Source organism: Bos indicus, chromosome 24 (assembly GCF_029378745.1).
Source record: "Bos indicus isolate NIAB-ARS_2022 breed Sahiwal x Tharparkar chromosome 24, NIAB-ARS_B.indTharparkar_mat_pri_1.0, whole genome shotgun sequence".
Classification (NCBI taxonomy): domain Eukaryota; kingdom Metazoa; phylum Chordata; class Mammalia; order Artiodactyla; family Bovidae; genus Bos; species Bos indicus.
This window is the reverse complement of record NC_091783.1, coordinates 37,355,935-37,370,607: the sequence shown is the minus strand read 5'-3', so window position 1 is coordinate 37,370,607 and position 14,673 is coordinate 37,355,935. Positions and strand designations below refer to the sequence as shown.

Here is a 14,673-nt window from a genome sequence, read left to right as displayed (position 1 = left end):
CCTCTTACCTAGACATTCTATCACAAAACATCTAGAACAAAAACTCTGGATGTGGTAAAAATTGAATATAAAGTTGATAAAGTAGTAAACACAATAAACGCTGAATTACGTATCAAATGAATTTAGCTTCATTTCCACACAAATTTCCATCTCAGTTTTATATTTCAAGTTTATAAACTATCCAACTGATCTTATATTGCTTTGTTTTCCATTTATATGTTCTAAATAAATATGTAAGTATACATCTATATATATAAAAGATATTTATTGTAACTAAATTACCAATAAGAAACTTAGTAAGAGGTAGACTTGCCAAACTATTTTGGCCACAAACACAATGAACACATAAATGATGGAGCAGCCACATAAATAAAATTTAGGAGTAAAACAACTATATACCTGTATCTATCTATCCATATATATATATATATTAAGAAAAGGAAAAACAACACCTACTGCCTCAACAAATGATGAAACCATGATTACAAATGAACAGCCTGATAACGATACTTACCCAAAATAAAGACCCTAAAGCAAACATCATAATTATGAGTGAAATGCTGAAATGCCCCTTTTGGACTGGGAATGATTTTAGAATAATCACTCTCATCGTATCCATTCAACATTCTACTCTAAGTCCTAGCCAGTGAGGTACAGCAAGGAAAAGAAATAAAACAACTAAGGATTAGAAAGCAATAAACCTATCATTATTCAGAGATGAGTGTATAAATACCTAAAACTTCATTTTTGTCACTGGTCTGTAATAAGATAACAAAACTCAAAACAGTTAGATATACATATAGTAATCTGACACTGCCTTGATAAGTGCACACTGAAAGGACTCCATTCCAGTGTGATTACATTATTAGATTCAAATGTGTAATTTTCAGTAACAAAAACCCCAGAAGGCAAATAAATAGTAAAGTATGGGGAAAATAAGTCAATCAAAACTGTCCCTGAAAAACATCAGGAGGCTGATATACTAGACAAGGACTTTAAAACAACTGTTATAAAGATTCTCAAAGAATTAAAAGATGTGAAAAAAGTCAAGAAAGTAATGTATAGAAAAAGACAAAAATATCAATTAAAGAGAAAACTTAAACCAAAAGCAAGTTCTGCAGCTGAAATGTACAATAACTGAAGTGAAAATCTCACTACAAGTATTCAAAGGCAGATTCAAGTATGTAGAAATCAATGAACTTGAAGATAAGACAGTGGAAATTATACAGTCTGAGGAACAGAAAGAAAAAAGACAGAAGGAAAGTGAACAGAGTATAAGGGACCTGAGATACATCAAGTGGACCAACACACACACTGTGGGAATTCAAAGAGAAAAAAGGGAAAAGGATGGCAGGGACAATTTTTGAAAAATGGCTGGAAATTTCCCTAGTTTGATGAAAGACATTAATATAAATATCCCAGATGCTCAAGGAATTCCAAGTAAGATAAAACTCAAAGAGACCAACAGCAAGACACACTAACACAAACTTTCACAGGACAAAGAAAAAGAATATTAGCAGCACCAAGAGGAAAGCAAATCATTACATACACAGCATCCTCAACAAGGTAATTTCTTATCACTAAGTTTGGAAGTCAGAAGGCAGTAGGCCAATGTTCTCAAAGTGTTAAAACAAACTGTCAACCAAGAATGTTACTTCCAGCAAAACTGTCCCTCAAAAATGAGGGAGAAATTAAAACATTCTCAGAAAGGAATTCCCTGGTTGGCCAGTGGTTAGGACTCAAGTGATTCCACTGCAGGGAGGTGGGGCACCAGGGTGGGGTTCGGGGGGCAGGGTTTGATCCCAGGTTGTGGAACTAAGATCCTGCATGCCATGCAGCATGGCAAAATTCTCATATAAACAAAAGCTAAGAGAGTTCATTACCACTACACCTGGCCAAGAAGAAATGGTCAAGGTAAAATGAAATAATAATAGATAGTAACTTGAAGCTATGTGGAAAAATAGGGATCTCAACAAAATTAAACACACAGGTAATTGTGAATGCTGGTATTATTGTGAACAATTTGTACCTTTTGTTTTCTATTTGGCTTAATAAACTAATACATTTAATGAAATAAAGCAATTATTAGTTCAAAAGGCAAAAAGACATTTCTAATAAATGAAACCTTAGACACCATGTATCCAAAACCATTTACAGATTTCAAAGTACAGAAGAAAGAAGCAACACTTAAAGTCACATAGTTAAATAAAAAAACTAGTTCAGTTTTTTTATTTTGTAAGATCTTAAGTTTAGAATTATAGAAATCTCCTATATAATAAAATATTATAAATGCTCTGACAACAGAATTCTTCTGATGTTTTTGATAGTTCTGAAAGCAAATATATCTATCACAACAATCTTTCCCCAAATCATTTTGCAAACTTTGTAGACAAAATATTTTCTATTTGATCATAAATTATTTCTCTTTAGCTAAACAGGCACATGTTGCCAACGCTGATTAACTCTGTAACAAAATATGCATTAAAATATAAAATGATTTGAGAAATACCTGAAGTAGAAGCAGCCATCTTCTTTGTCATTGTCCTTTATTTTATTACAACTAAATATTTCTGCCTAGAAGGAAAAGTGGCAAAGGAAGAGAGAGAAATCACAAACATTTAGCATAGTATATTTAGGACAGAAACTTACTTTACCTTTACCAAGGGTGAATCCAGATCACATGTAGATTGATAAATACACACAAACACATGTCTATATATATGTATCTTTATCATGCATGTGTGACACAAAAGTGAGATTAGTCACAGTGCAAAGATATACCATTAATTATTAAAGGACATATAACAGATCTTAATGGTGGTGACATAATTTTAAGGTAACAGCAGATTGGTGGGACTGATGGTATAAATTAAGGAAGCTAGTTTCCTAAACAGATGACTAAACTGAAACATAAATCCTAAAAGGCATTATCAAATGAGGACCCCTGATATAGTTTGGTTTATTGTCCACTGTGCGGTCTGTTTCAGTTTGGCACTGTCTGGTATGGCAGCCCATAGTGACCACTGAGCACCCGAAATGTGACTGGCTCAGACTGAGGAGTGTAAGCGTAAAACACACAGCAAATTTCAAAGACCTGGGAAGATGTGAGCATGCAAAACATTATTATTAAATTTTAAAATACTGAGTACATGGTGAAATGGTAATTTTTAAATATATTAGTTTAAAACTAATATATATTAATATATTAAAATTAATTTTATTTATTTCTTGTTAATGTGGCTACTAGCAGAATTTAAGTATCACATGTGGCTAGTATTGTATTTCTATCAGATTGGGCAGCTTTAGACTCTCAAACCGTCTGTCCACTCTACTTACTCTGTACTCTATCAATCATTTTTCTTTCTCTCACTTTCTATATTATCTCTTAATAATATTTAGTGGTTTTCTGTCTTGTGCTACTGCTCTTTAGACTTACTTCTGAAACTTATCCTGGTATATTTTTTAAAAATCTAAGTGATGAAATGGGTTACTTTCTAGTTCTACAGGATATACACACTGCATTTTTATATTAAACTACATTTAATTTTATGTTAAATCTAAGAGCTACTTTTAACTTCTAAAATGCTTTCTATGACTTACATTTGCTGGAGGTCGGTTCCCACTGTTTGCCAGTTTCCACATTTTCATGGAAATACGTGCTGGATTAATATTTTTAATGATACTGTCATCTTCAGAAATAACAGTAATCATAAAATCTGTAATGGGGAACATTAAAAAGTTATTTTCTTTCTAGTTCAATTAGTGGATTTGGTTAAATAATTCTATGTCTTAAAGCATACATCTTCTTTAAATGTTAATAATAAAATTCTGATGAAGAAATAAAACTATAATTAGTCTTTCCCAACTATTTGTCTAGAGAACTATACAATCATTACAGGTATTGGATATAGATCAATAGTGCTAAACCTCCCACAGAAATCTAATAAATACATCTTTGATCCTTCAGTATTGTAAAGACGATGATGTACAACTCTCATGTGTTTGTATAAACATATTATGTTCCTACTTCATGCCATAAATGATGCTATATAAAGCGAGAAAAAGAAAAACACATTTTTGCCATTAATAGTACTTTGTCTTATTTTCACAGTCTGCCAAGCAAGACCAAAAAGGGTAGGCTGTGTTATCTGCAGCACAGGGAACTATATTTAATATCCTGTGATAAACCATAATAGAAAAGAATATGAAAAAGAATGTGTATATGTATGTATAACTGAATCACTCTGCCATACTGCAGTGATTAAGACAACACTGTAAGTCAATTATACTTCAGTAAAAAATAAAAAGAAAAGTTAGACTGAGACTCAGCAATCTAGGTCAAATGGTTACAAATCTATATGCTTTATGTAGTCTGCGAATACAGTGTTTACCTTCTTTTATGACTTTTCAATAGCATACCATAGTTAAACTAGTAATATTCCCTTATATGTATCATGTATAATATTCATTGGTCACCTATTACAGTTTTTACACAGGAAATAGGACTTATCTCCTCAAACAGATTTAAAAGTTTATGTATATACATAATTATTTTAAAATAGTGTTAAATTTCACTTTAAACTTTCTGGTCTGCTTCTTTCACCGCACAGGAATTCATCCATTCAAGAAAATCAAAGTCTTCAAGAAAATGATCTATGCAAAGCAAATATAATTTCCTATTGACTTGACAGCTGCCATATTACACAGGAATCATCTGCTTAGTTGATTGTCTCCTACATTAGACTGAACTCAATGAAAACTGCCATGTTCATTACTGGAACTAAGAATCTAGCATAGTGGGTGGGCATAGCAGATATTCAGTAAATCTTTGCTGTTACGAAGTGTCTTTGCTGCTGCTGCTAAGTCACTTCAGTCGTGTCCGACTCTGTGTGACCCCACAGACAGCAGCCCACCAGGCTCCACCATCCCTGTGATTCTCCAGGCAAGAACACTGGAGTGGGTTGCCATTTCCTTCTCCAAGGCATGAAAGTGAAGTCGCTCAGCTGTGTCCGACTCTTAGCGACCCCATGGACTGCAGCCCACCAGGCTCCTCCATCCATGGGATTTGCCAGGCAAGAGTACTGGAGTGAGGTGCCACTGCCTTGTCTTTAATCGTAAATTATGTGATGCATTTCTATCCAAATTAAATTGAACAGTCCTCAATTTGGTTTAACAGTGCAACATATTTAGTGGAACACACCCTCACAGCTCCTGCCATTCAGCAGTTCATACTTCTTTGGCAGAATCTCACAATTCAGTGAATTAATAAACACAAACTGAACTACTTTAAGCTATCAGCTTATACATGAACTTTAAGTTCATTCTTGACCATTAAAGCAATGAAGGATATAGAGGAGAGGCAAAATAAAGCTAAGTCAAATATACTTTCTTTGCCATTTAAAAGTCCACAACATGATTGCTTTTTTATCATGTTGAACACCTGGGATAAATAATTTACCGTATTAATCCAAGAGGCAAATTATCACCACAAATTTATTTTAAAACTGAATTACTCACCAGTGAAAATACCCCCTGCTAAAAAGGAAGCATCCTTGTCATATTTAACATTGAGACGAATGGGTTTTTCAGGGTCTGGAAGAATCATCAACTTAATTATGGGTCCTTCTATGGTATTCTTGTTATAAATGGCTTTAACCTGCATATTATGTTCTCCTCTAAAAAGAAAGAAAAAGGGAGAGTGGGGAGCAGGGTTCAAATTGTATTAGTTATAATTAAAAATTCTGAGACAATTTATACAAAGTTTAACTCATTTAGGAAACCTCTCTACTCCTGTTTCATTCCAACTCCTAACTAACACTAAATAGCAGCTATGTATTACTCTTAACTTCAAGTAATAATAAAAATCAATCTCTATAATACCAATAACTATCAATACTTTCAGTTCTTACCTAGGGGCCAAAACACTGAACACTCCAAAATTAGCCCTGCCCCTTTCATCAGTTTTATGCTGTTGGTTTGAAGGAGTGAGCTAAAAACAAAACAAAACGGTTAATTAGAAAATTCTACAAATCAAATTCTTTTCCTCTATTACTATTTAAAAAGCTACATTTGCACACACTCTAAAATCTAAAATTGTCTAATTTAAACTAGCTGAAATAATATAATATGTAATCACATAATACAAAGGATAATGATCATTCACATTGATCAGTTAAACTAGAATTTTGTGTATTTCAATTATTAAGTTGCAGAATTCAGTGTTTACTCTTTCAATAATGCTGATATATCAAGTGAAGTTTGGTCACATAAATACAGAAGGTATGTGCCAAAATCGGGGGGTTGTGGGAGACAGTGCAGGAGAAATAAACATAAATACTCATACAAAATTTTAAGTCAAGGCATAACACCATGTCTATCATTAGTTACTTCATCCTTCTCTTAATGTTTACACAGATGTGCTTCTTAAATCTTTGCTGCAATACTACCTTTGTAGTGATAATCAAGCTTTTACTTTTAAATGATTAAGAATCAATGGCCACATTCCCTAATCACTTGTTAGAAGAATCTTTCAGTCTTTTGCAGATGCTTCTCTAAAAACGAGGATCATACTCTTATTTGGGGTACAATTTAATCACTATTTAACACTCTTGGAAGCAAACACTAAGAACAAAAGTAAATTTGAAGACTGCAGTAGCAGAAAATCAGACTCTCTCCTAATCCTAATACTTAACTTCTGTTTAATGGAACCTAAAGATTAGGTCATTATGGTACATGCCAAAAAAAAAAAAAAAGCAATAGTTGGTGAGACACAAGTGAGAAAGAGTAATTTAACTGCTAAAATAAAACTCTGCATTTGTATCTGTCTCATTTACCTTCCAATCTATCCCCTCTCAACCTATCTTTTTCAGTCTTTCTTCCATCTGGGTCCTAAATCTTTGCTGCTAAGCCAGAAGTCAGTCTTCTATTTCAGGTTATATAACACCAATACTGTAGTCCTTTTTGACAGGCATAAGACTTTTGACCCTTTTTACTCTACCTTGAAAACTAGTCCATGTGGATGACCAGTCATTCCTGGCACTTTAACCCCCTGTATAGTTTTTATTTACTTTTTTTTTAAACTGCACACATGGCTTATAGGATCCTAGTTCCCTGACCAAGGTGCACCCACGACCCCTGCACTGGAAGCATGGAATCCCAACCACTGGACCACCAGGGAACACTCTTCTGTACAGCTTTTAAGATAAACAAGTTGGGTCCTGTGAAATCCTTACTGAAATTCTTAACTAATGGATTAATTTCAAGAGAACTGTGTATTTACATAATATAAACTGTTTGTATCCACTAAAATTATAAAATCTCTGGAGGGATACTCAAGCCTGGCTAAATACAATTCCAAGATCTCTTTTTTGTGTTGCCTGGCAACAACCTGGCTAGGACAAATGAGTTCCCTTCAACCAACAGGAAAAACTTGTCAAAATACAACCTTGCAAGGGCCTGACAGCACCTTCCCCTTCCCCTCGCAGGAGGGCATCCAACTTTGTGCGAGACATCCAAATTCTCCTCTAGATCCTAACCTAACTATTCCAATACTCATGTTAACAACTGGTACCTAATCCTGGTACCAGACAGAATGTGGTCCACTGGAGAAGGGAATGGCAAATCACTTCAGTATGCTTGCATTGAGAACCCCATGAACAATATGAAAAGGCAAAAAGATAGGACACTGAAAGATGAACTCCCCAGGTCGGTAGGTGCCCAATATGCTACTGGAGATCAGTGGAGAAATAATTCCAGAAAGAATGAAGGGATGGAGCCAAAGCAAAAACAACACCCAGTTGTGGATGGGTCTGGTGATAGAAGCAAGGTTCGATGCTGTAAAGAGCAATATTGCATAGAAACCTGGAATGTTAGGTCCATGAATCAAGGCAAATTGGAAGTGGTCAAACAGGAGATGGCAAGAGTGAACATCAACATTCTAGAAATCAGTGAAGTAAGATGGAATAGAATGGGTGAATTTAATTCAGATGACCATTATATCTACTAGACCATTATATCTCCATCTAGAAATGGAGTACCCATCATAGTCAACAAGAGTCCAAAATGCAGTACTTGGATGCAATCTCAAAAACGACAGAATGATCTCTGTTCGTTTCCAAGGCAAATCATTCAATATCACAGTAATCCAAGTCTATGCCCCAACCAGCAACACTGAAGAAGCTGAAGTTGAACGGTTCTATGAAGACCTACAAGACCTTCTAGAACTAACACCCAAAAAAGACGCCCTTTTCATTATAGGGGACCAGAATACAAAACTAGGAAGTCAAGAAACACCTGCATGAACAGGCAAATTTGTCCTCAGAGTACAGAATAAACCGGGGCAAAGGCTAATAGAGTTCTCCCAAGAGAATGCACTGGTCATAGCAAACACCCTCTTCCAACAACACAAGAGAAGACTCTACACATGGACATCACCAGATGGTCAACACTGAAATCAGATTGATTATATTCTTTGCAGCCAAAGATGGAGAAGCTCTATACAGTCAGCAAAAACAAGACCAGGAGCTGACTGTGGCTCAGATCATGAACTCCTTATTGCCAAATTCAGACTTAAATTGAAGAAAGTAAGGAAAACCACTAGACCATTCAGGTATGACCTAAATCAAATCCCTTATGAGTATACAGTGGAAGTGAGAAATAGATTTAAGGGACTAGATCTGATAGAGTGCCTGATGAATTATGGACAGAGGTTCGTGACATTGTACAGGAGACAGGGATCAAGACCATCTTAGGGAAAAGAAATGCAAAAAAGCAAAATGGCTGTCTGGGGAGGCCTTACAAATAGCTGTCAAAAGAGAAGCGAAAAGCAAAGGAGAAAAGGAAAGATACACCCATTTGAATGCAGAGTTCCAAAGAACAGCAAAGAGAGATAAGAAAGCCTTCCTCAGAGATCAATGCAAAGAAATAGAGGAAAACAACAGAATGGGAAAGACTAGAGATCTCTTTTAGAAAATTAAAGATACCAAGGGAACATTTCATGCAAAGATGGGCTCAATAAAGGACAGAAATGGTAGGGACCTAACAGAAGCAGAAGATATTAAGAAGAGGTGGCAAGAATACACAGAAGAACTGTACAAAAAAGATCTTCATGACCAAGATAATCCTGGTGTGATCACTCACCCAGAGCCAGACATCCTGGAATGTGAAGTCAAGTGGGCCTTAGGAAGCATCACTACAAACAAAGCTAGTGGAGGTGATGGAATTCCAGTGGAGCTATTTCAAATCCTGAAAGATGATGCTGTGAAAGTGCTACACTCAATATGCAAGCAAATTTGGAAAACTCAGCAGTGGCCACAGGACTGGAAAAAGTCAGTTTTCATTCCAATCCCAAAGAAAGGCAATGTCAAAGAATGCTCAAACTACCGCACAATTGCACTCATCTCACATGCTAGTAAAGTAACGCTCAAAATTCTCCAAGCCAGGCTTCAGCAATACGAGAACTGTGAACTTCCAAATGTTCAAGCTGGTTTTAGAAAAGGCAGAGGAACCAGAGATCAAATTGCCAACATCTGCTGGATCATCAAAGCAAGAGAGTTCCAGAAAAACATCTATTTCTGCTTTATTGACTATGTCAAAGCCTTTGACTGTGTGGATCACAATAAGCTGTGGAAAATTCTGAAAGAGATGGAAATACCAGACTACCTGACCTACCTCTTGAGAAACCTGTATGCAGGTCAGGAAGCAACAGTTAGAACTGGACATGGAACAACAGACTGGTTCCAAACAAGAAAAGGAGTACATCAAGACTGTATGCTGTCACCCTGCTTATTTAACTTATATGCAGCGTACAACATGAGAAAAGCTGGGTTGGAGGAAGCACAAGCTGGAATCAAGATTGCCTGGAGAAATACCAATAGCCTCAGATATGCAGATGACACCATCATTATGGCACAAAGTGAAAAGGAACTAAAAAGCCTCTTGATGAAAGTGAAAGTGGAGAGTGAAAAAGTTGGCTTAAAGCTCAACATTCAGAAAACGAAGATCATGGCATCCGGTCCCATCACCTCATGGCAAATAGATGGGGTAACAGTGGAAACAGTGGCTGACTTTATTTTTCTGGGCTCCAAAATCTCTGCAGATGGTGATTGTAGTCATGAAATTAAAAGATGCTTACTCCTTGGAAGGAAAGTTATGACCAACCTAGACAGCATATTGAAAAGCAGAGACATTACTTTGTCAACAAAGGTCCGCCTAGTGAAGGCTATGGTTTTTCCTGTGGTCATGTACGTTTGTGAGACTTGGATTGTAAAGAAAGCTGAGCACCGAAGAATTGATGCTTTTGAACTGTGGTGTTGGAGAAAACTCTTGAGAGTCTCTTGGACTGCAAGGAGATCCAGCCAGTCCATCCTAAAGGAGATCAGTCCTGGGTGTTCATTGAAGGACTGATGTTGAAGCTGAAACTCCAATACTTTGGCCACCTGATGCAAAGAGCTGACTCATTGGAAAAGACGGATGCTGGGAAAGATTGAGGGCAGAAGGGGACGACAGAGGATGAGATGGTTGGATGGAATCACCAATTCAATGGACATGGGTTGGGGTGGACTCCGGGAGTTGGTGATGGAGAGGAAGGCCTGGCGTGCTGTGGTTCATGGGGTCACAAAGAGTCGGACATGAGTGAGCGAGTGAACTGAACTGAACCTAATCCTGGACTTCCTGGTATCCAAGCACTATGTTTGCACCCAAACATTACAAGGCCATGTTCATGCTTGCTGATTTCCCTAGACTAGGTCTCAGTAGAGGTTCAACAGCTCTACCCAGGTAGCTCTCCAAAAGGCAGGCAGAGCACAGCTACTCATATGACTCTCTTGCTTCACCCTTAGAGCTTTTAAGTTTCCCCAATAATGCCTGTTTCATAACCCAGACTGCAGGTCATTGTATCTAACTTCTTCCACCTTGTCAGCATTACCTATTCGTAATCTGAAATTCAGATATTATTAATACTGTGTAATAACAGTCATAATTAGAGACTGCTATCTCTTGTTACACTGTTTGCAAGATATAAACTGTACTTCCTCAAAATAACTATTAAAATGTTAGACTGACAAAATAAGCAATTAACTTGGGCAAACTCCAGGAGAGAGTGAGGGTAAGGGAGACCTGGCATGCTACAGTCCATGGGACCACAAAGAGTCGGACACAACTTAGTGACTGAATAACAAAAACAAAACTAAGCAATAGTGAAGATTATATAAGATATTATTTTTTTAAAAAAAGAAAGGTAACAGCTAAAGATACGATGATCCTGAGAATGAAAGCCAAAATTTTAAGTGAGAATTATTTAAGGATGTTTAAAACGTACCTTTAAATTGTTAGCTTTTACAAGACTTATTTTAACCTGTGGCACAGGTGCTGGATTATCCCACTGATCACAAAGTTGAACAATGAGAGGATTCTGCAATTCTCTTCCATTAATCACTGGAATGGACTAAAACATATACAAATCTTTTAAGAAGCACTAACACATGCCGAACAATATGATTACTGTTTAAGTGAAACAATCACTGAATTTATCTGTTTTACTCACAAATAGCTCCTTTTATCCATTAAAATAAACTTCTGAAATTCAATTACACTGTCACTAATAATACTCTTCTTATAGAAATGATTAAAAATTTGATAAAAGGGAAAATATATTTGACATTACTGGCTTCCAGAGCTAGTCAAGAATTCTGAAAATTACATGTTGCAAGGACTGCAATGGAAACAGAAGTTTATCTCAGGCTCTCATATTTAGCACTGGTCAATCTACAGTCTAACTCCTCCACCAATTGTTGGCACTCTGTCAAGTCTACATGAAGCAGTATGCACAGCTTTCCAGCTCCTAGTCAAACGGGGCTAGTCATGGATAAACTTAAACAAAACAGTGTAGACTTAAAATGATTCTTGCCTTTCCCTTAATCCAAATAAGGCCTGTGTAACTCTGGGAATTTGTATGCTGACCTAGGTATATCAAAGAAAACCCACTGTCAAGCAAGAAACCTGTTAAAAGTCCAATCCTCTGTATCAGATGTTAAAAGTTAAAGAAAAAAAGAAGATAGGAAAGACATAACTAGCAAAAAAGGAAAGTGATTTATCACCTCTCTCCTACTAGTAATGTTCCCTCTGCTTCCTCCATCCCTCCAATTATGTTAGGAGGTTGCTAACAAGTGGGAGAAACATCAATAATGTGTTAGGAACTTTTTTTTTAAAAGATACCCTTGAAGCTGGTTTATGCTTGACTACCAAAAAAATTTTCATGGATAGACTATATTCTATGTGCTAAAGTTTATAAAAAGCCTGAATACACAAAAAGTGCTAATGTTTCCAAATGTAAACACATCAGGGTCTTTATTTCTAGTTACATAATTGTCCATCTATCAAACAGCAACTACCTGGTAAAGAATATCTTTCAGTAAACAACTTACAGCCCAAGCTGTTAGCTGAAAATTCTTCTGGGTAGTAGTGGAAAAAGGAAATAACCAAAACCAAACGTTCATGATTTGCCACTTATTAATACTGTCATGCAATATAACGTTTCAGAATTTGTTTCTTCATTTGTAAGGAAGGAATCTGTTTCCTCATTTATAAGGAAGGACAATACATCATAATGTTGAAGATCAACTGAGAAAATATATGTATATTTATATAATTTTTCTATTTATCATGCTTAGGTGTTAAATTAGTTCCCCTTTCTATTTAAGATCCTGTGTGTGGACGAGGGAGGTAGGTCAAAAATTAAATTGGAAAATTCTAGGAAAACCACATATTCAATGATAACATTTTCAGCCTTACACATATACAACATATCTCTTAACAGAGAATTGGTTTTACATTTTATTTTTAAAGCTTTTGGATTTCAGTGGTATCTGCAAATAAATCCTATAATAAATTTTTGAGTTAACAAGCTGTCATTAATTTTTCTATTCCCCTCCACAAAATCATTTAAAAATATGAACATGTAAAGATTTTTTCCACCTCAAAGGTACCCAATTATTCCATGATACTGTCAGTCAACAAATTCTTTATTGACATCATTAGGTTTCTAAGAAGGCATTGATTTATGCAGTAAATACGCTTATATAAAAACAAGTGCACTGGATTTGCAGTACAACCCTTCAATCAACAAGTGTTAAGGAAAAAACTGTTTTTAAAGCACTGTCATATTTTTTAAATTTACACATCAAAAAAGGACAACATCAAAAAAGGACTAGAGCAGAGATATGTAAGCTTTTCTCAGATCATCAGTTCCTTTGCGGGATAATTTCATCTACTACCATGGTCATGTGAGGTGATTTTCCATTAGAAAAAATAACCTTTTGTACCAACAGATAAGGCTCTGCCACACCATAACTGAACACCAGAATGTGAACATTTTAAAATCAGAATTCTAAAAATTTAATGAAAATTGAAAGGTAACAGATTTGACAGAGATTTGCAAATTAGTATTTAAGATATGCATAACTATAAGCACAGAGAAGCAAACTGATGTTTTTAAGAGTGTAATGAATGACTTGATATCTGGCATGCATTTAAAAATTCCGGCAAAAACATTTTTTTAATAAGCCAGTGAGAGAGAACAAAGAAATACAATTGGTGAAAATCAGTAACTGTTGAAACTGGTGGTTCATTATCTATTTTTATTTTAATGCATATTTTTAATTTCTATAATAAAACTCTTAGAATTTGAAGTATCACTATTTTTTTTAACAAATGAGGGCACAGTGATGAATAATAAAGTATTAAAATTCATATTCCTTTGTCCTTTTGTTATTGTTACTATTGTTAGTACTCCAACAACAAAATATAACTTTTGATCTACTAACACTCTGAAGCAGTTAGTAGGTCAAAATATTGATATTAAATTCTTTCAATCAAGGCAGGAAGGTACTTACCTCCTTTAACTCCGGCCAGTCTACAAGGAGAAGTTTAGCTGGTGGCCCAGAAACTAGCTGCACTCGAATAAAGTCAGAAAATTCACGCCAAGTAAAGCAAAGATCCTTATTTCCAGGGGGACCTGGAATAAATCTGATGCCTTTCACATTTATACTTTGTGTATTTTCCTAGTGAGGAAAAGCACATTGAAAAAAACACCAGGAAGATCATGTTTAGTTTTCAGAAAAAAAAAAGAAAATGCTGTCACTACCTATGTGCATACAGATGTGTTTCTGGTAAAACAGCAGCAAGTAACACACATATGCCAATATTGGCGTGCCCTGAATTTCATTTCCTTGAGACAAGAAACTGAAATTCTCTTTTGTGAGGGAGAGATCGAAAAGGTTCAACCTATGTCCTTTTTCCTTATCTTTTCCTAATTTCCCTCTTCTTTACACTTGCACTGTCTCCTTTCTGCTCCCCAAATAGCCACATATGTGCCTGCCCAACAAGCTCCTTCCCTGTTTGCCACATTTTTTTCCTACATGTTGATATTACCAAGGGAATGTGCTTCAAAAGAGCAGTGCATTTTATGAAGATGTGGAAATAATCTTAAGAAACAATGGCACATTAAAATCAATATTTTATTTTAAAAAGACTTTAAAAAGTGTTATTTAAAAACAACTTTGGTTTAAAAAAAAAAAACTGGAAGGTTCTTTTTTTTATGCAGAGACTAGGGGTAGACTTCCATTGTTTCTATGAAAGTGAGTCAAGATAGTACCTATCAATTGTAAAATGACAGTA

The 14,673-nt window shown here is 35.6% G+C and overlaps 1 protein-coding gene across 3 annotated transcripts in view; it reads right to left on the bottom strand.

Annotated features, from left to right (window-relative positions):
• Positions 1–14,673, bottom strand: part of SMCHD1 (structural maintenance of chromosomes flexible hinge domain containing 1) — a 127,464-nt gene that overhangs the window by 38,394 nt on the left and 74,397 nt on the right. For all 3 annotated transcript variants that reach the window (XM_070778868.1, XM_070778867.1, XM_019986735.2), the window contains exons 29-34: positions 13,890–14,057; positions 11,318–11,443; positions 5,910–5,989; positions 5,518–5,675; positions 3,601–3,716; positions 2,510–2,574 (exon numbers count right to left, since the gene is read on the bottom strand). In XM_070778868.1, the coding sequence (XP_070634969.1) occupies positions 2,510–2,574; positions 3,601–3,716; positions 5,518–5,675; positions 5,910–5,989; positions 11,318–11,443; positions 13,890–14,057 (713 nt within the window). The remainder of the gene's footprint in view (positions 1–2,509; positions 2,575–3,600; positions 3,717–5,517; positions 5,676–5,909; positions 5,990–11,317; positions 11,444–13,889; positions 14,058–14,673) is intronic.